Source organism: Patagioenas fasciata, chromosome 6 (assembly GCF_037038585.1).
Source record: "Patagioenas fasciata isolate bPatFas1 chromosome 6, bPatFas1.hap1, whole genome shotgun sequence".
Taxonomy (NCBI): Eukaryota; Metazoa; Chordata; class Aves; order Columbiformes; family Columbidae; genus Patagioenas; species Patagioenas fasciata.
This window is the reverse complement of record NC_092525.1, coordinates 35462756-35488724: the sequence shown is the minus strand read 5'-3', so window position 1 is coordinate 35488724 and position 25969 is coordinate 35462756. Positions and strand designations below refer to the sequence as shown.

General features: G+C 37.9%; 1 protein-coding gene across 18 annotated transcripts in view; it reads left to right on the top strand.

Annotated features, from left to right (window-relative positions):
* Positions 1-25969, top strand: part of ADGRL2 (adhesion G protein-coupled receptor L2) — a 386421-nt gene that overhangs the window by 260650 nt on the left and 99802 nt on the right. For all 18 annotated transcript variants that reach the window (XM_071810503.1, XM_071810505.1, XM_065841983.2 and 15 more), the window contains one exon: positions 508-680. In XM_071810503.1, the coding sequence (XP_071666604.1) occupies positions 608-680 (73 nt within the window). In that variant the 5' untranslated portion in view covers positions 508-607. The remainder of the gene's footprint in view (positions 1-507; positions 681-25969) is intronic.

Here is a 25969-nt window from a genome sequence, read left to right as displayed (position 1 = left end):
GCCGCGGCGGGGAGGGGACCTGCAGAGCCTTGCTGTTGAACGGTGTTGCTCCGTTGTTCTCAGCTGCTCCATGCTTCGAATCCATAAGAAATATGGCAGTGCCCTAGATTTAATTTTATTGTTGTTCTTTGAGGTAGAGAAATGCAGGTTGTGTCAGATTTAGGGGACGGAGAAAGCTTAGGCTAGTCATCTGCAAATCCAATTTCTTAAATTCAGAGAAAATGATTTTTTTTCCCTTATGCGTCTTAGTGCAAGTGCATCAATAACATTTGTACTTTCAACTTTAACATGTATCATTATTTGGCATTCTGTTTAATGATCACTGACCTTGAGAGATTACATCCCACAGACCTGCCAAATTCTCGACTATAGTACAGGCGTACTGTCAGTTTCTATTAAAAATTTCTGTCTTCACGTCAAATAAAATTTGGTATTCCAAATTATTGGTGTCCAGCTATTGATGGATTTTCTTTTCCTCCTTTTCTTCCATATCCTCTGCTTCTCTAGGTATGAAGATGAATAATGCAGACCACTGGTTTCGATGATGCTGGCCTTTTATAACTGGATTCATTAAGGAATACAAAGAAAATTCTTACAGGGATCAATAATGGTGTCTTCTGGCTGCAGAATGCAAAGTTTTTGGTTTCTGCTCATTATCAGCTTCCTGCAGTGTACTGAAGGTAAGCTTTAGTTTATTTTTTTGCTTGAGTTTGCAGATGAGATGAATGATCTGTACAATTAACTTCTGTTAGATGACTTGACGTTTTAGGATGTCAAACTAAAAGTATCTGTAGCGTGTTCTAGGTTAAATTGCCAAGACTCAAATTGTCTCTTTTTAATGAAAAAATACATTTTTTGGATTTGATACAGTGTGCTATGTTGAAACTGAAACGCGGTGTTCAGGTAACTGAAGTGATAGTATCAATACTTTTCCTGTTTATTCTTTTTTTCTGTTCTCATTATACAACCATTCAGAAGCAACGTACAGATACAGTACAAATGAAATACATGGTTTAGTTTCTAATTTGGTTTGCTGAAAATAAAATGCCACATACTTCATCAAGACTAAAACTATGCAAGTTACATTTCAGGAAATAAAGCTTAAAGTGAATACAGAAATAGTATTTATTTAAAAATATTTTTGCTGTTTTTTTAAAAAAAGGGAAAAAATCTCCACTGCTATCAAATGTGGTGTTTAAAATAGCCCTTAAAGAGATGAGGAAGGAAAAAGCTTTTTTGAAAAAGTTGTATTATCTATTTTATCTTTTTTTTCTTTGTAAACTCTTGTTTTATTCAATTGGTCTGTTTCCTCCGCTGTTCTTCTGGCCCTTTTAATAGAGAAGCACGAATGATCAAGAAAACATGGTTCATGAATTTTTAATTACAAATATTTGTATAGAACATGAGGCTATTTCTGGTATAATCGTTTTGATTGACTAGATTGCAGGTGAAAAGACTGGTGTGGTGATAAAATAGCACCTCCATGCCTTCTTACATTATTCAGTAATTGGTATATATTATGTAGGCTTCTTCAGTGCATCTGTGGCGTGATCTCACCATCTCCTAAAGCAGATACATACCTTACCCTGTCAAAATTCTTTGAATTTTAAGGCTACATTTTCAGAGATACTTTAAGAAAGCTTCTCTACCTCCTCGTCTCTTCTTTCCCAAATATGTACAGACAAAAAGGATCCAGTCCCCAAAGATGGCAAAACCCAAGATTAAAATTTAAATTTTGTATATGGTCTTCTACATGTTCACTGTGTAATTTTGTAAGCATTTATTCTAGACTGACACAACTCAGGTCTTGTGTTGTAGTGACAGACAAGCTTTGCTGAAATAGGTTGTTGACGTGTATCTGTGACCATACACATATATAAGGGAGTATGTCCTAAGAGACTTCATGAAGGTTTCCCAACATGAGGAAGTCTCATTTCACTTAAATAGCTTTCACAGTCAGTTTCCCCTCCTTCCTTTTTTCTTAAATATTGCCAGGATTTATTAGAAAACTGGCATTTCCCACAGCACACTGCGGATCTTGGATGGTTTCGTCCTCGATGGCATTTCTGATTTGGTAGCTGCTGTACTGACTGCTCTCTTGGTGTCTGAGTCTGTGGATTTGGGTATAATCTCACTTTTATAGGAAAGTAAGTCCCAGCAGCTGGAAGGTAAAATGTTTTTCAGCATCTTTCACGGGTAAGGAAGGTAAATAGGAGAATGAAATTAGAAATCTTAGGACTGACTGGTTAGGTAATAACTTGCGTTAATTATAAATGCACCTACATTGCAAAAGTAGTTGCGCTAGTTGAAACCAAAGGTGTAGGAAGTTGAGACATCTATTTTTTTATTTCCAAACTTTTAAAATACTAAGGATATTATTTGTCAGTGTAATTGTGTCAAATCCCTATATCTAGTACATTTTACAAAGATTCACGTTTAATGCTATATGGTGGTTGAAAACGTTTGAGAACAGAAGGAAAAGCAGACAAACAACTTACTTTCTCTGGTTCGGTAACAGCGGCAAACAGCATGCTGCAAAGGGTGTTTTATCTGCTGAGCTTGGGAAGGAAAAAGGCAACTGAGAACTTGTGCAGATTGAATTTTTGCCATTTGCAGAAAGCTAATTTTCGTTGTCGTCTGTAATATTTCAAGTTCATTTTGTTCTGTCCCTGTTTTTTTGCTTTTAGTAGCCAGTAGCAATCTTTTGATGCTTCAGTTGTGAATTTACTTTTTTAAAGTCTATACAAGAGCTGCTTTTTCAGCTAAAAGAAACAGGGAAGGAAATTGGGAGCAGATAACAGAATCATACCAAATTAATTGTAAATTCTTAAAATAAATGAAATATTGTGGATCTGTATACTGGAAATGAATATTAATATAGAGTTGGCTTCCAGCCACAGAAGCAAAATGAATACCGCATTATTACACTTTCTCACAAGATTACATTGCCTTCTGCTTCAGTAATAAGAGATGCCAAGTGTAACGTGCTTTAGTAGCACTTCATGCCTGGAAGTACGAACATGAACAAAGGTTAAAATAAGAGCATCTAACTTTTGCTAGAAATAAGAAAATCTTTAATTCTCTCACTTGGCACTTAGGGCTTTTTATAGAAATCTTATAGTATATGCAGGTTGTGCAGTTGGTGGGGAGATGAAACCTGGCTGAATTCCCTGCTGTTATTTTTTAATGTTTCTGTACAGTTAAACTGGGAGGGGGGAGAAGAGATCCTGGGTGTGGACAAGTGATTCATTTGCCCATATAATGAAACATTTTCCAATCAAGATAAAGACTTCATTACTCGCACAGTGCCTTAACTTTAACTCACTGGAGAATCAGAAAGCAGGCACAGTTATATGAAGGCTGCAGTTTTATTTTAGTGTCACCTATCCAAATAGGGATGGTACGTTTAGTTAAGGAGGTCTTGGTTTTGCTGTGTTTTTCTTGGCTAGTGCAGTGCGGGTGGGGTTGCTTTTGAAGCAGTCTGTTCCTTCAGGTAAAATGAACCTGGATTGGAGGAGTGCTGGCAGCTGGAGGGGAAAACCACGCCGAGTTATTATACACTGCTGGTACATTGATCAACAACAGGTCAATATTGCTGTGTAGAGGCTTGAAAAACATCGTTATTACCATCAACAGCAAGCAGTGCAGCCCAAAATAAGGAAAAGATGAGAGGCAGGAAAAAGGAACGAAAAGCTGAAGTAATGAGTTTCAATATTAGTGTCATTTCTGAAGATATTTTTTCTGTCCCTTTTTTCTAGCGTATTCTACTACAGGTATGTCTTTAAAACTACGATTTTATTACACGAGACAGGCTGAAAAAACTGCCTTAGAAAGTAGTTTGAATGAGAGTGATGCAGGTGGCTGCATGGAGCCTGCACTGAGGCTCATTGCCGGGGGAGATGAGAGCTCCCACCATAGCTCCTGGCTCTCTCATCTCCCAGAAGATAGGGGCCCGTGCTCCTCTTGGTTCATGCAGTTGAGTCCTACACCTTTACTTACCCGTTTCAAATGAACTGTAGGAAATGAGTTACTTTTGACACTACCTCTTTATTTGTCTGTTTCCCTTCCTAATTAGGTGAAATTATCCAACAAGTTAAAAATTATCTGAGAAAACACAGGAAGTCAGAGTGAGATCACACGTGCCTTGTTTCCATAGCAAAGCAGAGTAAAAACCTTATTACACGTATTATTGGTTTCTCTTCAAGCAAGTTAAGACAGATACACTAATATGCATATGAAAAAAAAATGTCAGAGCTGAACATTCTGATTAAAATTGGTTTTTGAGCTGTAGAAGTTTTGATATTACAACCTTTATCTCATTTACGAAGTCCACCTTTTTGAGTAGCTTTATAAAGATGCCTTTTGTTTTTGTTCTCTTCTGCTGCTTTAGAAGCACAAGTGCTTGGGAAGCAGTGAAATACTTTTCTTCACTTACATTTTATTTTAATCAAGGTTTAATACAATTTTAATTCATTTCATTATGAATTATTTGCTATGCTTTGTCCAAAGGAAGAAGCATCATGCTTTTATTATCTATTTAATTCTATTTTCCTAAATGGCATTAATGTTTTTTTTAAAAAAAATCCAGCTTGTCTTTGCCTCTGAATGTACATTTTAATTAACATTACGCTGAGAAATATGAATTCCTGTAAATTCCACTAATGCCAGCCAAGGAGCTGACTGTTGAATTGGAAGTGGCTTTAAGAGTGTATCCAACATTAGAGCATTTACTAAAGACAAGACATACTAACTGCAAATAACATATATTGGTTCAATACAAAGGTGTTTGCTATTTCAATGTGTTGCTTCAGATCTTCAGCCTCCTATCAAGCCACTCAGAATGTCTAAGGCAGGGGTATCAAACTCATTTTCACTGGGAGCCACATCAGCCTCGCTAGTGCCTTCGAGGGGCCAAATGTAATTTTAGGACTGTATAAATATAGGAGTAGTTACATTGATACAGGGTGAAATTCAAGATACAGGAGTAGTTACATTGATACAGTCCTAAAATTACATTGGACCCTGTGAAGGCAACTACAAGGCTGGTGTGGCCTCTGGTGAAAATGGGTTTGACACCCCTGGTCTAAGGCATATGGTGCAGACACTCAACGAAGCACGTTGGTTTTCCTACACATCTATTGGGAATTATTAGTAGGATTTTGCCCAGGATAAAAATTCAAAATATCTTGTACCCTGGACTGGAGAAGAAATCAACTTCTGCTAATTAGCAGATTTAAGTTTTACAAGGGGTGAAACCCATTACAGAGTCACGCAAGAGCAAATAGGAGCACTAATTTAATTTCTAGCAGGGGAATTTATCACAGTGAGAGCTCTGTGAAGTACATGGTTAGTAGGCAACTACTTGGTTTAACAGAGGTTGTAAAGCATCCAGAAGCACACGCTGCATACTAAGACCAGCCAGTTATTGCCTGACCTTTGGAGGGTCATTCTAATAAGCCTTCCAATACTATCTCCATTTTTATCTTGTATACTTAATATGTTTTATGTTTCTTTAGCAAATATTTTTTTTAAAATGGTTAATGCAGATTATACAGAAGAAAATATCTTTGTGAAGGCAGCAGTTGGCTTTGTGCACTGAGTCCTGTTTTCTCCCCTGGAAGAGCATGCCAGTTTTCACTGAGATGTTCTGGTGCATGCTTATCTGGGACATCTCTTTTTCCTTTTCTGAGGGAGGTGTAGGCCCAACATAAATCTTCTGAAAAGGAAATGGATCTAAACAGTGAGACCAGACTCCTTAAAAAAGAATGTCTGTTAAACTTTTCAAGTGCGTTTCCAGAGAATAGAGACTGACAGACTGCCTGGAAAACCCAGAGATTCTTTAATGTGCTGGCAGTGAATATCCTTTCATGTATTCCCTGAGCAGTGAGGTCTGCAGGATCCTATGCGGTAACATTACGTTTTTGAAACCAGAGCAAAACCACCACTATTTTAAGATGTAGAAGAACCATGTTGAAGAATGCATACAGAACCATTTTAAATACTGTACTAACATTTACGTGAGAATTTGCTAGGAAATGTTAACGTAAGGGTCTTATAATTTAAGCAAATAAAAAAGTATAAATGAGTAATTACTATGAGATGAATAATAGTATTACTATTTTGATATGCTGTCTTTTCCTCAGTTACTTAAAACGATGCTCCTCTATGAGGGGAGATTTCACATCTTCTTGAGCTCTGTATTCAGAAGCAGAAAAGAACCACGTAACGTGTAAAACTGTAGGAGCACAGTGTGTTGTCCTAAGGGCAGATGTTGTATTTTCAGAGCCCTCTAAGCTATTACTTCAGTTTACCATCTTTCGTTGCCATAACCTCGGTGGGTCGCGGTGGGCGAGGCGAGCCATGCTGACCACTGCAATGAGAGAGGATTGACTCAACCTTCAGCTAACCTGCACTGACACCACTGCCTAAGGGGCTTTTCTTTTAGTAAATATAAATCTGTGTATGTTTGAGATTAGTTGATTACAGTAGGGTACCTTTCCAAGCACAGAATAGCAGAATTTGAACATCTATGTCTTTTAAATAACTAATAGGCTTCATTAATATTGTCTTACTAAATATGGAAAAAAAATATCAGTTACTTTTATTAACAGTTGTATTTTAAAAGTGTTTATTTTCACTTCCATTTTCCATCAAATAGAAGAATTACTGTTTGTCTTAGTAACAAGGGTTTTTTATGTAGCTTTAACAACATTGTCTTCATATTGTACTTTTAGGTTATAGTGTAAAATGGAAGCGTAACTGCCTGGAGCATCTGAAACCAGTGAATGCCTTAGCACTGGCTTTCTTATTACATTTAGTATCCTTATGATCAGATTATAAAAATTATCATAAAGTATAATGATTTTAGATTTAATATTCGTTGCTGAGTTCTACAAGCACATAATGGGCTCTATACTTGCAAGTACATTCATTGATGTTCATCATCTGCCTCTGTGAGTAAGCGGTACAGAAAAGTAATACATTTTGTGCTAATTGTGTATTGCGTGTATGTCTTAATAGCAGCAAGTGTATGTAAGATGAAAGCACTACAGAAAAAGGACTTACCCAAGCAGGTCTAATATGTTTCTCATGTGTGTGCCTGCTTCCGTGTGTGTGGTAGCGTTCCAGGTTGTGTTACGTGAGGAAGGGGAGATAAAAGCATTCACAGGGACAAGTTCTTGACTTGTTGTCCATCCATACTCTTGTCATAAATGTACTTAAAAGTATAGGAGCTCCTGTAATGTTGTTGTGCAGTTGCATATATTTATACAACAATCTTCGTGGAAGAGACACTTAAAAATTGTCTGGCTTTTTACAGTGGTTAATTAGTGTCATATTAACATTGGTTGGTTAGAAGAATATTTATAGTTGTTCCCTCTGATTATTATGGTTTTATTGTTTATGATATGACTTTGTACTTCAACAATATGGCTCTAAAGCAGCATTTCATTTTTATATATACCGTCCAAGTATAAAATCAGAAGAAAGATAAGAGAATAAAATACACACAAATGTAGTAAAGGTTCATTAATAATTTTGTTGTACTTTCGGTTTTACATGGTACTTATTATGTGCCTGTGTTGGTAGAATCACACTGCAGGCTTTTTATTTCTAGTCACATTAGATTTGATGAAATTTCATTCTGTCAAAGCTGGATCTGCTCCAGTTTTACTCATTTCTGTAGACAGTACTAGTTTGTCCGTTGATGGTTTGTTTGGATTGACATTTTGAATGAAACACATGAATACTGGATATTTTTCCAACCATTGTTGACTTTTTTCAGGAATACTTTTTTTTTTTTTTTTTTTTACATTTTTAACACAAGATAGATTTTGTATAGGTGATTCTGTAAATGTGCCATACCTCATATCCAAAGATATTGCATGATAAATTGAGCATCCAGTTCTTTCTTATAGATAGGAGCTGAAAAAATCCTTTTGCTTGAAGGTGTCCCTAATTCCTGCCCTTCCAGAAAGAGTCTTGAACTGCTCCATTGGCTTTCAAAACCCAGTTGTGCTAAAGCCCTTTGTGTTTCTGTAATCTCTAACTCCTGGCTTTCTTTTCAAGTGTGAGGGGTGACCTCATTAATGTTTACAGATATATAAAGGGTGAGTGTCAGGATGATGGAGCCAGGCTCTTCTTGGTGACAACCAATGACAGAACAAGGGGTAATGGGTTCAAACTGGAACACAAGAGGTTCCACTTAAATTTGAGAAGAAACCTCTTCTCAGTGAGGGTGGCAGAGCCTGGCCCAGACTGCCCAGGGAGGTTGTGGAGTCTCCTTCTCTGCAGACATTCAAACCCGCCTGGACACCTTCCTGTGGAACCTCAGCTGGGTGTTCCTGCTCCATGGGGGGATTGACCTGGATGAGCTTTCGAGGTCCCTTCCAACCCCTGACATTCTGGGATTCTGTGTAAAGAAACAGAGTTGTATGACTGTAAACTTGGTTCGTGGGTCCTTCTTTCCATCAGGGAGATGATTCATCTATGTCTTGGTGACATTAGGGCGACCCATATAAATGTACAGGATGTGTTGGTGATGGTAGGGGAGGTTGTTCCTCCTGAGGTTGGACCAGTGCAGGTGGTTGGGAATGTTCCATTATTTTTGTTTTCTCGATTTATACTAGTATAATAATAATTGATGTTTTCTCGGTGTATAAAATGTGTGTGTGGGAGACTAGTTGGGAAGCAAAATGATGATTTTTTTTTTTTTTCCATCTGTTGCCTGAGCAACACATACGTGTGAGAGACCCAGGGGGACCACATAACTTTCCGTTGTTGGATACTGCACTTGGCGAGTTTTATGAGGGATCTTGACGATGGAAGGAGAGCTGACTTTTGTGTTCTCCCTTGTCAGGGATTTGATGTCTCTCTCAGGAGCCAGGTAGCATTTTGTTCTGTTCCAGCAGAAAGCACTATTAATGCATGGTGCTGTTTGAGCAATTTTCCTGTTAAATTTGAATTCAGTAATTCATTTAGGAAACCTGAGAGGAAGTTGACACTGAAACCAGATTCTCCTATCTGCTGCCTTTTTAGTTGGCAAAGCAACGAGAAATGTTTGCTTTTTAAAGACTTCAGCGCTATTTCATGTCACTTCTGTTTTAACCATCTTCTAGTGAGCTTCACTTGGATTTTCCTGGTCCCCACTGATCCTCTCTGACTATGTGTGTGACTTGATCTGCCTTCCACAGTATTTCACATTAATTTCTCGCATTTTTCCCCATTGAACTGCCCCAGTTCTTTACTCTAACTTAGGCTTGCAGATTACCTTTCATATTTTGACTTTTTATTTTTAAATGATAAAATGTTACTTTAAAGATAAAGTTGGGATTTATTCTGTGCCATTGTTAACATTTACCATTGAAAGTCTATTGAAAAAAGGTGGGTTCGTGGCTTAGAATTGATTATGCTTTTTAATGACTCAGAATAAATATGGTGTTAGAAAACAAAAATGAACAGTTTGCTGCTTAGACTTTTGCATCATTTAATTTCCAGCAGATGAAGCTGGCATGCGTGAAGAGTGAAGCATGGAAAGTACTAGAGGGCAAATGGGTGGTTTGTGATGTGGATTATTACCCGTAAAGATGGATAGAGTCCACAAAACATCACTTCGTGTATTAATGTACCAGCTGGAAAAAAAATTAAATATATCAGCGTACCATGTCATGCATAAACTGTTTGGTTTAGGCCTTAAATTCAAATCCTGCTCAGTAATAAAAAACTTGATATCTTCTGTATCTTTATACTAGTGTAAAGATATATACATATATAAAGCATGCTGTGCAAATACATCTTTAAAAATTCAGAGTACAAAAGTCTGGAAGTCATCCATATGTAAACTGTCTTGAAGGTTTTATAATATACAGCGTTTTGTTCTGCACTGTGAACTAAGTGCTGACAAAAATGGTCGAGAAATGCATCTGACTACCAGTGTTCTTTTTTACCAGTTACACTGTATTCTAGTAATATTGCAATTATTTTGTGATGTGCATTATATATAACAGTGTAGCAATTTATTTGCTGTATGAATTATTTTGAATTTCACTTTTGAATCAGCAGAGTCTTAACTCAGTCCTGGCAACAACTCCCAGTTATAATATGTAACCTGAACTCTTTGATGCATTATTTTCTCTCTCTTGGATTTGTTATGGATCTATTTTAACAGCATTTCTATGTTGTCTCCTTTTTACAAAAGGTTTCTTCAAGTATGAAGGGAGCCTTTCTGAACATTTGCTATTAAAAGTTTTTCACCGTGGTAATGGCATTTGTAACACAGTCAGTGGTTCTAACTCTGTTCACCTCAAAGCTGCATCTGTTATCCATTCTTTTAAATTCCTTTTTTAATTTACTTCATTTAGAAAAAAAGAATAATGATAATAAGACAATAACAGGGAAGAATTTTACGAAAGAAAATCTTTTGTCAAGGTATGAATGATTTGGACATGACCAAAATTTGTCCTCTTGATCCTATTTCCATTTGGACTAAGGGATCAAATTGTAAAGGCGATAGGGAAAAAAGGTGTGTTGGTTTTGTGTGTGGTTTTGGTTTTTTTTTTAAAAAAGGTGCATTTAAAAGCATTCAAAGATGTTAAGCAACAATAAAACTCTGTAACCATTTAAATGACAGCAGCTGACTGTTTGAATTAACTTTGTGTTTGGCTTAATTTGGGGTCCTAATTATTCCTAACTTACGTGAGTAGATTTCAATTATACAATACTGGAGGGATTTGTAGCTAAGGCAACTAAAGGAATCATTTTACGTTAAGTACTTTTGTTCAACTGATTAGGCAGGTTAAAATGGAATGATAGAAAATGGGAACTCTTGTCTGATAAGGCCCAATGAATAGTTTCCAAGGACACTATGAAGAAATAGAGTGAGGAAAGCTCATTACTGAAAATGTTGAGAACTTTCATGCAGCATGGTTATATCTTGATAATGTGGCATTAGGTAACAGCTCATGAGCCAGAGGTTATCATGAGTATAAGCAATAGATCTGTCAATAAAAAGGCAATTCACATTTTTGTGGGGTCTTCATGAGATGACTTTTCCTAGACCTCGATAACTAAAAATTTAGTTCTTAAAAAGTTTATTTTATATGTATTTATGCCAGTTAACTTTTTAAATGGACAAAACACGGCGTATTTACTGCATGATACTTCATGTTTTAGACGTGAAAGCATTTTTAGACATACGGCTCTCATGTCCAATATCCTATTCATCTAAAATTGCTGTTCTATCAAAATAATTCTCAATTATGCTACCTTCTTAAGATAAACTGGGGGAATTAGAGGGGAAGGAGGTATTGGAATAGCAAGACTTTGGACTCCTTTTCCATTTGTATTATGCACACAAACGTGTGCCCTTCATTGAGAATTGATTTTTGAACATATTACCAACATAGTTTGAGCTTAAAACCAGGTATTTTTTTTATATATATGTATATATGCTCAGCTAAAATTTTGTTGTTATTCTTTGTGCATTTTTAAAGTCATGTCTCCTAAATTAGATCTGCAACATAGGAAAGTGTCTCCTTTTGATGATAGACTAATATCCCTGAACTTAAAATGCTTAGTTTTGTTTTTCTCTGGGTTTTTCACACTCAACTTTTTTGGTTTCCTCAACCCGAGTATTGAAGGTTACAAGAATACTTATTGTGCTGACTCAGGAGAACACATGACACAATAGCATGTCTGTGACCTAAACTAATAAGTTTGTTTTTAGAGCTCTCAGATTTGCCAGTGTCGATGAATACACACCTAGACCTTGTACTCAGAGACTTTTAGAGCAGCAATGCACTGTTTTGTGTATGTTGTGTTTGTGAAATCAGAACTTGAAGTAGCTCTAATGAGGTCAATATAAAGCTTTGATGCTGTTTAAGGGGAGGAAAAAAACCCACGAAGCATATGGGTAAGTATGTGTAACAGTAATTTCTAAATTGGATCCTAAATAAATACTTATTAAAAATAAAAATGTACACAGTAATAGATCTGCACGCGTGTCTCCCCCCCGCCCCCCCGACAAATTCCAGTTTTGTGTGAAAAATACGTATTTTTGATCATATGTCCGCTGCTAACATATAACGTACACTTTCAATTAGTACTTGCTGACAAGTTATTTAGGAAAGTCTCTGGAGCATGCGAAGATGTGCACAGCTTCTCTGTGTCAGGTGTTTGCTTTCCGAAGTGGAAGCATTAACATTTAATTATCAAAAGATGTTTGCAGTAGGCAGTGTGCCTTTGCAGGACCATCAAGGGCGATGCTGCAGGAGCCCTCGTGCACCTGGACCAGAGGACACCTGTGCCTGCCCCTGGGAGCCAGCGGCATTGTGGTTGGGCATGGCTGTGCTCCTGGGTCCGTGTGCAGCGCTGGGGTGAGCCAGGTAATGCCGAGCTGCAGTGTTTGTCATCTCTTGGTCTGGGGAGTCTCGAGTCCTGCTCTCTCAGCCCTTCACCCTCCCTTGTGCTGGCTCTGGCACCCCTGTGGTGGACTGATAGCAGAGCAGGACTGGCAGAACACAGTGCATCTTTCTACTAGTTAACCCAGTCACCTCCCTGAACCGTGTCACCCAGGCATCAGGCATTGGGCAAGTGGGAGAGGCGTAGGTCATGGTCAGATCACAGCATCCTTAGGGAGATGAAATAATAGTGAGATCTGCATGTCTGCTGGAACTTGGGAAACCACTGTGCTGCATGAGGGGGTGTTTTATTTTCAAGGGGGAAAACAGGTCTAAAATGTGTCATTCTTTGTTAGAGTCTAGTACTGGTTTGAGTCTTGAGTTAACATATTTGTGGGACTCTTGTCATGTGAAGTCAGAGTGTCTGGAGCCTGAATCTCCTTGGTTTAGTTATGAAGATGGTGAAGGGTCTCCCAAGTTGTCTGCAAGTGTTTAAAGTGCAAACAGGAAGACGGTCTCTGCAGCTTTTATAAGAGTGTCATAAGATAGATGTCAGACTTGCATCTGATTTTTGCTCTGAAGAGGGAAACGGGATTTTCCACAGGACTCATTTCCTCCATAAGCTAGTCCTTTCCAAGGTGCTCTAGGGATTTTAAGATTGTGTACACCTTTACAGAAACTGTAAGTTGCCTCGTATATTGCTCCTTCTAGTTGAGATTTAGTTTTCTTTCACTGGTAGCCAGTATTTGAAGCTTCTGAGTAAAGTGCCAAAATACTAAAACATACAAAGTAGGCTGCTTACAGTGGACTTCTCTTAATTATCCATTGTCATTGAGTCTCCATAGATTTCTCCCAACTCATTGCGTAATTAAATACTACTTTAATATTCTAAGAAATATCCTTAGGTTTCGGAATGCATTACTGTTGTCTATTGTAGACTTTACTTTTTAAAGGCGCTTTAAAAGATGTTATCATGGAGCAGATTTCTCCGTCTCTATCTTCTAACGCAATTTTTGGATGATTTAAGGAGTGTACTAACACCACTACCTTGTAAATGTTGTCATCCTGTTTCCCTCCCTCCATCCTCTCCTCTGTCCTTTTCTGATGATCTGTGACACCTTGCAGACCTCAGCTGCGCAAAGGAAATTGTTCAGCTTCTCCGCATTGTCTTACCTTAGCCTTAATTGGTCACCTAATTCAGCGAACTCGTCACTTCTCACACAAAAGTAGGCTTCCTACTTTTGTTGTACTGCAAGAATTTCTGGTGATGAAATAATAGGGAAACATTTTGGAAAAACACCTGTGAGTTTAAAATACACACAGAACATGGGCGTGGAAAAATATACCACAGAGCCAGGAGGCAAAAATGGTCATATTTTGCCAGTTTGGTTAACGTTATGTAGTGGTACAAGTCATAGTGCGAGATACTTGTCTTTAATTTTGCAGCACAGTTATAAATTTTGCTGTATCTAATTGCAGCAGACTTTTCCTGCTCAGCACATTTTCTTCTTGCTGAGCAAGTAGTGTGTTTATATGAACGATACTTGGGTATATAAACTTGGTTTATGGGTGTTTAAGGGTTTATAATTTTCTCTTTAAAGTCAAACTTAATTTTAATTTTTTTAATGAAAAGATTTTTGTGGCCAACACATGCCCCATGAGAAAAAAGAAGTAGTTACAGATGGTCCAGAGGAGAGGGTCTGTTTCATACATAAAAACTTCATGTCAGCATTTCAACGCGCATTTTCTGAGGGTATCTCTGTTATCACTGACACTTTCACATTGACAAGCATATGGGATGTAGTGCTGAATGTGTAAATTGAAATGATCACATCTAGCATTTCCCTCTAGCAGGTGCCAGCTTGCTGCTGCAGCTCTGCACTTAATGTTGAAGGAGGAGAGCTAGGGATAGTTTTATTTGCTAATTACGTCTTATCTGCAGTACGTAGTCCTTGGGCAAACAGCTTACCCAGGTGTTTTTGAGAACACCTATCTGGACAGTGCAGGATTGCAGGTGGTCCTGTGGTGACAGTACAGTTTGCAGAACATGTAAGAAATTTCCATCCGTGTATGTGAGGATTTTTTTAAGTCTTCAGTGAAGAACAGAAGACAAATTTGAGATAATTTTTCTGTCTTTTTGTCAGTGTGAAAAGCAGAAGACTGCTGTTCCTCAACCCAAGAAAAACATGTGCATATGTTTGTTATGTTGGAGATTTTTTGATCATGAATCTTATTGTACTGTCTTGTGATTTCAGCAGAAAGTATATACATGCCAGTAAGAGTTTTGCGAGGACCTACAAGTTAAAATAAATAGAATGTGGTAGTTTAAGGAAGTGGTAGAGTATAAATTACCTTTCAGTACTCCTTTTTCCAGAATCCAGTTTAACAGGATTATATAATTTTACTAATACCACTTTGATCTGTCATTATACAAAAAGGCAGGCTCTCTGAAACATTTGCCTTACTTGTTCTTTTTGGACTAGACTTAATCACTTGCAGAACTGATAGTATTTTCTCATTCTTTAAGAATTCATATTATAGTCTTATGCTTAATATGACTGTGGTTTGAGTACGGAATGGTTAAAGGAGCCTTGTAATACATAATCCAGTAATTCAGACAGCTAAATTATGCCTCCCTTTACCTGATATTTATTAAAATGAATCCAAAGAAACTTCAGAAGTGTTGATGTCATCCAGTTGCCCCTTTAGGTTTCTTTAATATTCTTTGTAGAACAGATCCATTCCTTGCTATGAGTAATTGCAACATCTGTTTCTTTACGATTTCTCCTTGCATTTTTCCACACTTCCTGTAAGACTTGCAGTTTTCATTTTCAGGCATTCTATACAGTCCAAAATTCATGGTGCTTACTTGAGCTTCTCAGTTGTATATGTATACCTGAGACAGTTTTATTAGTAGTTGCACCTTCATATTTGCTTAATTTCTTGCCTCTAGTTTGCAAGTTAATATTTACTAGCATTCAGGAGTAGTTATATAGCAACTTGTTAATTAAAAAAAAGGTGGGGGGGAACCAGTAAAAAAAAAAAAAGTCTGAGTGACAATATATTTCTTTTGAATTGAAAAACTCAGACCAGTCTTAAAACCAGTTATGAAGAATTAGTAAATATTTTAATATATAGCTAATTGATAATTATAGAATCTAGCAAATCAACAAGATGTTTTCAAACTAGCTTGAAAATGACTCCTACCGTCTCTTGATGAGCTCATGATGCTATATGATAATTTATGTTTTAAAATAGTGGTTTTAAGTGTATTCAAAAAATATCAGTATCAATTCCAAAACCTATTTTAAAGGATTCCAGGTTGTTTCCAAGGTTAACTCTCTCATGGTTCTGTGGAAACGAATCCATGCCTATCTCTGTCTTCCCCTCTTTCATTTATTCTGTAACCTATTTGGTTTGCAGTTACTGCAAGAAAACAAGGCAGTTGTGTTTCAACAACTAGAAGAAATTGCCATTTCATTATCACTTTGAGTAGGAGTAAGACTGTTCAAAGTAATAACTCTAGTTAATACATGAGGCAAGGCTGACAATTATGGGTGTATTTCTGAATGTGTTGGGTGCCTAACTTCCATTTCAATCAGGGAGAAATAGGTGCTTTAAAAACCTAAAAAACCTTAATATAGCGCTGAGTAAGAATTCTCACTCAGCTGAGAAATGCTTCCTAATAAATGAGTGAGTTTCTCTCTGTCATTGTTTAGGTTAGGAAGGGTAATCAAACTTAGGTCACGTTTATGCCATGCTAAACTGTCCATCGTTCCCCTTCCTTGCCTTGGCTGTGTCAATCCCCTGCTCCCGTGCTGGTCCCAGTGCCACCCTTGTGGCTCAGCCAAGGCTGCGGGGTTGGGTTGGCTGTGCTGGTGACCTGACCCCGCAGAGCCACCCAAGCAGGTCAGCCGGGTGGCATGGAAATGGCTCAGAAACCTTCCCGTGCCTTCTCATCTTGAAGCACCGTTAGCTGGTGCATTCCTCTTCCCTGCTTCTCTGTCTTCTGCGTAAGTTTCTGGAGAAGAAGATGTGATTTTGATAGTAGAACAGCTGTGTGCGTCCATTGAGTTCTATCTCCCCTCTCCTAAAGCCTGGTCTTGTATTAGCAAACTGGTTCTAAGTAAATTTCCTAATTAGGCAAAAAAAAGTAAAAATGTCAGAAAATTTTAAAAATGAAAAAAATAGCATGGATGTTTGGGCAGGTGTGCAGTAGCGTGTAGCAGAACTCTCCACTGCACAGTGTCCTCAGAACATTTTATGAATGTCTAACTTCTAGTGCTGTTGTGTTAACGTTTCTTCATTTTATAAATGAATAAATCATGGAATGAAAGGTCAAGTTACTTGCTCTAAAATACACCAGGAGTAAACACTGGAAGCCTGATGAGCATTCAGAGGTCCTTTCCTCCTAAGGATACTAAAGAAAACATTTTAAAAATAAAATAATTCACTTGCTGTCTAGTCATTTCCTCCGGCATCTCTTGCATAAAATATACATTCATAGATGAACAGTTTTGACTAAAAACTCAGCAGGTACCAGAAGGATAGTTATAAATATATATTTCTCTTTTTGCATCCTACAGGTAGGAGACTCTTCTGAATATTTAGTCCTGAGTCTGAAATGATACCTGAGCATGCAGTTACTCTGTGCAAATCAGGCTGCCTTAAAAATCAGTGTGTGGGTTTTGATATAATGGATTAGATATGTCTCTTCTCTTTGCATATCTAAACTATTGGCAATGCATATTTCTGTTAGTGCCAATCTAAAGTAAAATAAATATTCATGATAATTGGATCCAGCTCTCTAAAATTAATTTAAACTTTCTCCCTGTGCTTAATCTGTATTGTTTTCCATCTCTGAGTTTGTAGGCAGCGATTCAGCAAACTCGGAGAACAATTAGCTTCTCAAAGAATTTTTTTCGACCAATTAACTCTAATTTAAATCTGAATCTGATTCTAAAGGTAGCGTGGTCTGGTTAATGTGTAGAGACTGGAGTTTACGTGAAACATGACAGCAACACTGGTCAGTTTGCTTCATGGGTCATGATGTGGACCTGGGACCTTTCTCAGCCCTGGGGCAGCACGAGGGGCCCCGGCATTGATGGGGACATGGGGGACAACACAGGGCCACTCCTTTCTGTGTCACTGCAGTTTTACAATGGATCAGGCTAACCCTGAAACTATTTCCTCAGCCTCCCATTGATGTCCAAGTTTCTACACAACGTCAGTTTTCTGTCCCAGGAACCAGGTGTTTTAAAAAGCGTTGATGTGCTTAGAGATGGAGGCAACCTCTTCATCGTAGGTGCATGCTGTAGGTTCTTGGGTGTTGTGAAAAGTATGTTTATGGATGACATTAAACATTGTATCTGCATTTTAGACGCCTAAAATCCAGTCACAGGAGACTCTGACAGTGGTGTTTTCCAGCTCTTATCTCTGCTGCAGTGCATAACCTGAGGGAGATGGGTAAATAGCAAAGACCAAATAGCATCTTGCACCTAGGAATTTATTATATTTCAGACCTCTGAATAACTTGCCTTGCTCAAGGGGTCACTTCTTTGACTCCTAAATCAGGAAAAACAGGATTTTTCAGAGAATACCTCCAGGCCAGGTAAGGCCCCAGTGCTTTTAACTCTGATTTTCATGATAATGGCTTCCCCAGCCCAGACATGAGTAGACATCTGGGAAGCTGATCTGTTCATCCTTCAACAGCCTGAGTGGAAAGTCAGATCAGCCATTTCTTGTCTTTCTGATGTTTCTTGTAGCTGTTTTCTAAGTTTTACTGTGAGATTTATGAGCTCAACTGGGATTGATCATGCAGAAATAAACAGGATTCAGACAAAACTGGGCACTTTCACAAAAACCTGAATTTTTTGCTCCTTTCCAAAGCTTGTAACAGCAAAATATGCCTCTGCATAAAACAAAGGGGAAATACTCGTAGTGAAGAATTTTCTCTTGGAAAAAATCGAGTGATTTTAAGAGTAATGCTTGAGACGCATATGTTAAACAGTAATTCTTAAAAAGATAAAAAACTGTTCAAATAAAACTTCAATGTTGGTCTCTAGTACTATACTGGTTTATGTTGTATAATTGCAATATAATGATATTTTGAAGGATAGTTTTGTTAATTTTCCAGCTTTTTTTGCTAGAATGCATGTTTCTCCAGGATCAGCTTTAGAACACTATGGTTACACTCATACACTGTTTTTTGTAGAGTGTGTGTATGTATATATATATAGGGAGATAGCAGTTGAGGTATAGAAACAAACTCTTCCATTGTTTTCATTGTACTCGTACTTCCTGTGGTCGACATAAAATCTCCTTTATTCTGTTAATAACCAAGAAGTATTTAAACACATTATTGGGCAGTTCCATTTTATTTCTAGTTCCAAGTATAGTTGTCACTATTATCAAGCATCTTTCTCATGAGTCAACTATTCATATGGCAAGCTCTTGGTGCCAAGTTTGGATGTTCTTTATGTATGGGCTGCCCTGTACCGTGCACAAGAGGCTAGATTCATGCAGAAGGCAGTAAATTCCTTTGGGATGTTTAGGAAATATTTAAAACCATTTAAAAAAATTAAGGAACATAAACTGTATTCTTTCAGCTCTTGGCAGTGGATATTTTTTGTTATTGGAGCTTAATGGATATGAATCTGAACAAAGAAATTGGATGTGAAAACAGTACCAGACATACAGATTGGTTATGTTTGGTGGTTTTGCTTAAGATTCAGCTGGATGGAATTGTATTTTGTAGTGACAAGGCTCTCAAACTGATGCACAAAACAGTAACGGACAGTAATCTGGAAAAGGCATTCTAGATGCTAGCCATATTATTCATATCTGACATATGACCTCCATAAAATACCAAAACCAGGCATTAGATAATAAGTAAGGTATGTATATGTTGAATGCTTCTAAATATATAAGCTTTATAATCTGGAGTTATACATTATAGTAAATCTTGAATCTCATTTGAATGAAAGCTGATTCCCTGGCGCAAGGAGAGTGGTGTCCTACTTAATTGCATTTTTTTAAAAATAATTTTTTACTCCAGAAAGCAGGAGGGCAAAATACAGATTTCTACAGCCATGTTTGATCTGACTACTGCTGGAAATTGTGAAAGGCAGAGATGCCCGATAGGAGACTAAGATATTCTGCTTTGATGGAAGGGAGAGGAAGGGTAGCCCTGAGCAAGCGCTGTGAGCAGCCCTGGGGGGACTCCATCTTTAACAAAGGAACAGAATAAATGTGGCTGCAAGTAGCTCTCTGAAGCAAGTTGGCTATGGGTAGAGGAGGAGCTCGAAAACCTGCCAAGCGAACCGAGATAGTGCAAGAGCTAGGAAGGGTTTCCTTGGGAAGCAACCTCTACAGTTTTGCTTTTGTGTTTTACGTTTCTTCTTGACTCTTCCCAATTTTATAACCAAGCACGTGACCCTTTTACACTTCTCAGTTTTTTGAAAACGTTTGTGTACCCAAGGTGTGCAGGTGTGCCCAGGACATCTGAGCGGCAGCCCTGGGATGCGTTTTCTGTGGAGCCGCTGGCGTCAGCCTGGCGAGCGGTATTGCGGTGGCAGGAGGAAGGTACTCCCCTGACTGCTGCCCCGCAGGCAGCGAGCGGGGTGTCCTGTTTGGGGAGAGGCAGAGAGCAGCAAGGTGAGATGTTCCTGCGGGTGGGAGGAAGAAAATACTTCTTCTGTAGGAAAAGCTGCAGTCTCTCAGTCTGAATAATTGTGCCTGAGAGACGTTCGTAATGAGTAACATGCAGCTTCTCACGTGGAACACTAAAATAATAAAAAACAAATATTGTACAGATTTTGTAGTTAACTTTAGTAAGGCTGGGAGTATTTGGAAGGGGTCTGAGGGAGAAAAGCCTGTGGTCACCCGCTCCAGGTTTCTCCACAGTGATGTGCTGGAGCGAGACTGATGAAAAACGAGACCCAAACAAAAACTTTTAGCCATATGAACACAGGATACTTTTAAACAAGGAATAAAAACATCTGAATTAGCACTACAATTAAAATAGTTGCCTGTAATGTTTATTTTCTGCATTGTAGCTAGTCCGATCATTGATGCTGTAAGGGGGTTACAAATGGTAACATTTATCTTGCATCTCTCAGAATTGGGTTGTTAGCTGTAATAATCTCATGAGAGATCTGAACCCTCTCAATTCCTTATCCTTTGCAGGAGTTTCATTTTCTTTCTAATTTCCCCTTCAGCTGTTGTTCTCTTTTAAAAAAAGTTTTTAGAACTCACTTCTTGTTAATCCCTGTCTTTTGCAGTGTTTCCCTTGGGGGCAAGTCATAATCTCGCAGAAGCATCAAGGCATTCAAGTTAATGTTGGTTTAGTGGCCAGTCAGATAAGAGAGCATTCTTTAGTGTATGTACTTGTATCTTTTCCCCCCTTCATCCAGTCGGACTGTGGGTTTCTAGAACGGTTTGGAGCTGAAGCTGCAGATGTGTTCACCTGGTAGTCTCTGCCTCCCACCACCCTTCCCTGTTTTCTTGCCAATTCAAACAGCACTTTCCAGATTTCTTTAATGAAATTCAGTTCACCTTACTCGGCCTAAGGTGAGTAGTAGAGGGATGTATTAATTGAACCTAGGAACTGGATCTGTGGGTTATCTCAGATCTATCAGCCTATGTACTTGTTGGGACTTGGATCCAAATCCCAGGAATGAAAATTTCTTGCCAGAAGTGTAACTGCAGTCTCTAGGCATAGCTACCATTGTCAAAATAGGAAAGAATCAAGTCGTGTTATTACTCTTCTCTTTTCAGAGGCAAGAAGTTTGTCAGCACCTTCCCACAATGAGTAGAAGTATTTAAGATGAGGTGTATTTTTTTTCTGAAATGTAATCTCCTCCCCACGTGCTGATTATTTTTTGTCTGTGTCTAAGACTCCCACAGCAATAAGTAAGTCGTGCTGTGCATCTGGGGGCAGTGCTTGGCCCTTTGGAAGTGTTTTGCTGCAGGGTCTCTTCTGCTGTGGTACTAGTGTCATCATTTGAAATACCTGCTCTGCATTTTAAAACACGAGAAGTGAAAAAAGAAAAAAAAATATCGAAGGCGTGCCTGTTAAGTTTTTTATATCTATATGGAAAATGTGGTTCTCTCATTAACATTGTTAATGCAGTTAGTAAGGAGAGAACCTGTTTGAAACAAAGATGTGTATCAGTAAAACTCAAACTAATTGGCGTCAAGGTAGTAAAAGAAAACATGCACTGAGATGTAGTTTAAAATTAAGGCATCAGGTTTTTTTTAAGAATTACTATTTTTATTTTGGCATAATTATTTACAAGTTACCAGCATTTCAGTGAATACATTTCTTGAAACAAAACACACCGTTTATACAGGCTGTTGAAAACTCAGCTCTCAAATTATTCTGACTTCAGTGGTATGAATTACGCGTATAAGCAGAGCCTTTAACATAAAATGACTGCGGCAGCGGCATCATCTTTCATCTCCTTTCCCTCCCCTGTCTCACACTTGCTCCTTTTTGAAAAGGTCATATCTGTTAGTGTAAATGGTCTTGTACATCAGTACCAATAATAACAGAAGGGAAAGGCAAAAGAGTCTCTATCATGGAGAATTACTGATACTTGTTGCCCTGTCTGTATTTCATTTATTATTAATTAAAGTAACAAATCCTTCGACTGCTGAGAGTAATAGAAAGCTGAGATTATACTCATTTGCAATTAAAAGAAGCCAGTGTGACCACTTTAAAAAGCATCCTAACCATCCCACCCTTCTCCCCCAGCCCTGGGACCTGTTTCCAACTTCAGTTTGCCCCTCCCTACAGAAACGTGGTCTGAACCCTGATCAGCACTGACCCACTCGCACTGGCAAAAAACCCCAAAAAACAACCAAACGAAATAACCCAAGCAACCAACTCAAAACAAACAAACCCAGCCACAGACAAAAAAAAATCACAAACAAGCCCACGCAAAACAAACAACCCCACCATCAACCTCCACCACAAAACACGGAGCCAAAGCAAGGGAGGAGCAGCAAAGATGAAAGACAAACTGTTTCCACCCCGGCTCGTCCCCCATCCCCCTTTTTTTTTTGTGGTGATGCTCATTTATGCTATTTGAAAACACAGTCTTGGTCTTTCTAAGCTCAGTTCATAGTTGGAGAATCAGATTTGTGCAGTGCAACAGGATATGAGAAGACAAATTGAAGGATAGAACCCATGATATTTTTACTCCCACTTTTGGGAGGAAGCGAGAGGTTTTTATGACCATTTTTATTTAAGGAGAAAAATAGAACCCAGGTTGGATTTGATGGTATAAGTATTCCCTTGCTTATAGTTTTGAGGTATTATCAGTTTTTATAGGTGGATTTAATTTCCATGGAGTAAAATCGGTGCTAATTTCAACATGTGGCAGGCTACTGTAATGTTATTTCTTTTGCTGTTTTACAATTTCTTTTTCTGTTCTACTGCTTGATTACTTTTATTGTAAACCCACAGAACAGCTGGCACGATGCATAGATTAAAATTACACTTTTACAAGAATGATAAAGTGTTAGACTGCTTTTACTCTGGCATTTTGGGCAACTAGATTTTAATTATTTGACTAAAGTTGTTAATTCAGCTCAATAAGAGCCACATCCATATGATAGATGTAGATGTCAAAACGCCACAAAGGGTTTCCTGGCTTTGATTAGAGGTGTTACTATGATGTTAAACCCAGATTACAAGAGCATCTTAAATTCTATTGATCCTGTCATCCTTCTTTCTAATGTGCTGTTCAAAATCAATGTTTAAAAAAAAAAAGAGGTGAAGAATGACACTGTGTTCCCCCTCTAGACCTGGTGGTTTCCCTGTAAGTTACCAAGAGACAGTCCCCATGTCTTCCAGTCAAGAGAGGACTCAATGAACCAGGGATTTAGTCTGACTTGGCTGTCTTGCTTTAAGTTTCATTTTGTTATACATGCTTCACCCATCTTGGGACGCTGTATCGGAGCATGTGCTTGGGGGATGCAGCTGTCAAGCGTTATTCCAGATAAACAGAGCCCAAGCTACATCCTATCAGAGAAACTGTCCAGAAAATGAGATACTGCTTCTTTTGGGGTTAGCTTGACTTTTGCTTACGTGAGGCACAAAAGAGCTTACAGAGGGGAAATACAGTCCTTGGCACATTTTGACTAGTTGCAAATTCATGAATACTCTGTATTCTGTCTTTGTTTAAGGCTTAGTCCTTATGACCCCAAGCGTTCAGTTATTCCCTTCCCTTTCCATTACCTCGCTCTTCCTTTTCTCGGGGAGATAACAAGGGTAATTCTCCTATGCAAATGATACAATTCTTAATGGTACTGTTCTTTAAAAAAAAAAAAAAAAGGGCAGTATTTTAGGAATAAGAAGAGAGTAAAGAAAGAAAAAGGCTCGCGGTGTTAATGGGAGTGATCCTGCAGAGGATGGGTTGTACAAAGTGGATGGATCTCTTCCTGCATGTGTGTTTTGTTTGAACCTTAAGGGCATAACCTTCTTAGAAGTGATGGTTAAAGTCACAGCTTATAGGATAAATATACGTATCACCTTTTAGCATTTGAAAGTGGAAATGCAATGTATACTGCATTGAGCAGAACATTTTACTTTTAACATATGTGCTTGTGGTCTTAAAATTCTGCACAGAAGAATAAAAGTTGGAACCAAATTTTACTCAGTTCACACTATCCTGTAAAAAGTAGAGCTTTTACAATCCTGTTTTTTTCCTAAAGACAAATACTAAAATCAGCATGCTTTTTAAATTTTCTTTTATAGGAGTTCTGCAGAAATATAATGTAAAAACTTATGTACGGTGATTGGCATTTATTGCATTTCAGATTTTATGCTTCAAATGGATGGCTTAAATAGGAATTAAGATAAAATGATTCTTTTTTTTTCCATTTAAGTAGTTGCTGGGAAAGAGGGAATAGTCTGAAATACCGTCTTGTAATCATGAATTAGAATGAGTTATGGCAAGTAGCTGTGGAGGCCATTTAGTATTTCAGAAACACAGCGGGGGAGCTTTTTTAAAAGACGTAATTAAAAACAACGAATGATACAGGCAGTTATGGATCTTAGGTCCCAGGCTTCCAGAATAATTTAAGTTCCTCTAAAATACCCCTTGCTGTTGTTGCCTATTAGCATTTGTGTGATATTTCCCTTTAGTCAGTATATTCAAATGGGGAGATTTCAGTAGGTTACAACTGTGTTGGTCACTTCCATAATATTTTTGTCAAATGTTTGTTTGGTTTGAGATAATAGACCTTTTGAGAGAATATTTGAATAACATTCCTGAGTTCTGCTGTGTTGCAAACCTTTCCTTAACTAGGAGAAAGACCAAAGTGTACAAGTGTAGCTGAAGTTACTTCTATTGTTATAAATTATAAAGTTGCTCAACTGACTAAAGGTCAGTATTTTTCTTCCCTAGTTACCAAATTGGACGTGAATTGTTTGCAATCAGCATTCTGCTGCTTTAGGCACAGAGCACCGTGCTTTAAAACAATTCTGTATAGCTACACAGGGATGTATCTTAAATTTCATTGTAGTATCAGCAGTTTTTACTAGGGGCTGCAGTATTGGGAGAAAGGTTTTTTTTGCCACTAACAGTGAAGATTAATGTGCATCTTTCAAAAACAGAGCATAAAAACATACATAAAATTTTCAATACTATAATGTATTCCTGAAAAATGTTAAATAGGATTTTGAATTGAAACCTTATTCTTTCCTTATTGCAGTGTTGATCGGTAATCGTTATATACTGTCCTCTAAATTCCAATGACATATTCATGGCTGTAGACGTGGGTCAGTAATGCTGTGACACCAACCATTGGCATCTTTAAACAGGATATTGTCTAATACAGTTTGTAGCTTCATTCCCTGTGCCATTAAATAAATAAAGCATTCAGCGTGTGCATCAGTGCCATCAACCATGAATACCCCGGTGGACTGGGAATTAAATGCCAAGTGAGGGTCAGGAGCAACAAAAGCTGAATAACACTCAGCAAATGTATACATATTAGATAAGGAACAGTGCCCCTGATGCAGAAGAAATTGAATAAGCACCTTGCAATGTCTAGATGGAGCATAAAGGCTTCTTTTGTTTGCCTGAGCTGCCATCATTGACCCAAGTAGAATATTCCGTTATTGAATGAACTGAACATAAGGTAAGAGGAAATCTCGGGATCCCAAATTCTTCTGTGCTATTCTACGATGAGGCTTGATCGTTGTACAGTCTGCAGCCCCTCAGGCCACATGGACTGGTAAAATATATTTTGCAATATGTTCTCTTAGCGAGCAAAAATATTCTTGCGATTTTGCCAGGGTTTTTTTTTGTGTCAGTCTTAAAAGACACTCGTAAGTTTATATTCTGACAGGTAAGGAATAACTTTGACTGTACTAATTGTGCTAGTTTCCCTGTTTCTAGTAGTTCAGTTTTGGCTCTATGAAATACTTTCCTTTTTCCAAATACAGAAGATATGTGTAGGTGACAGTATTGCATTCTGATTGACCAGCATGAATTTACTGCTGAAGCAGCTTTGCCACATCAAATTCAAACAGTTTTTCTGAAAATATCAATTACGTTTTT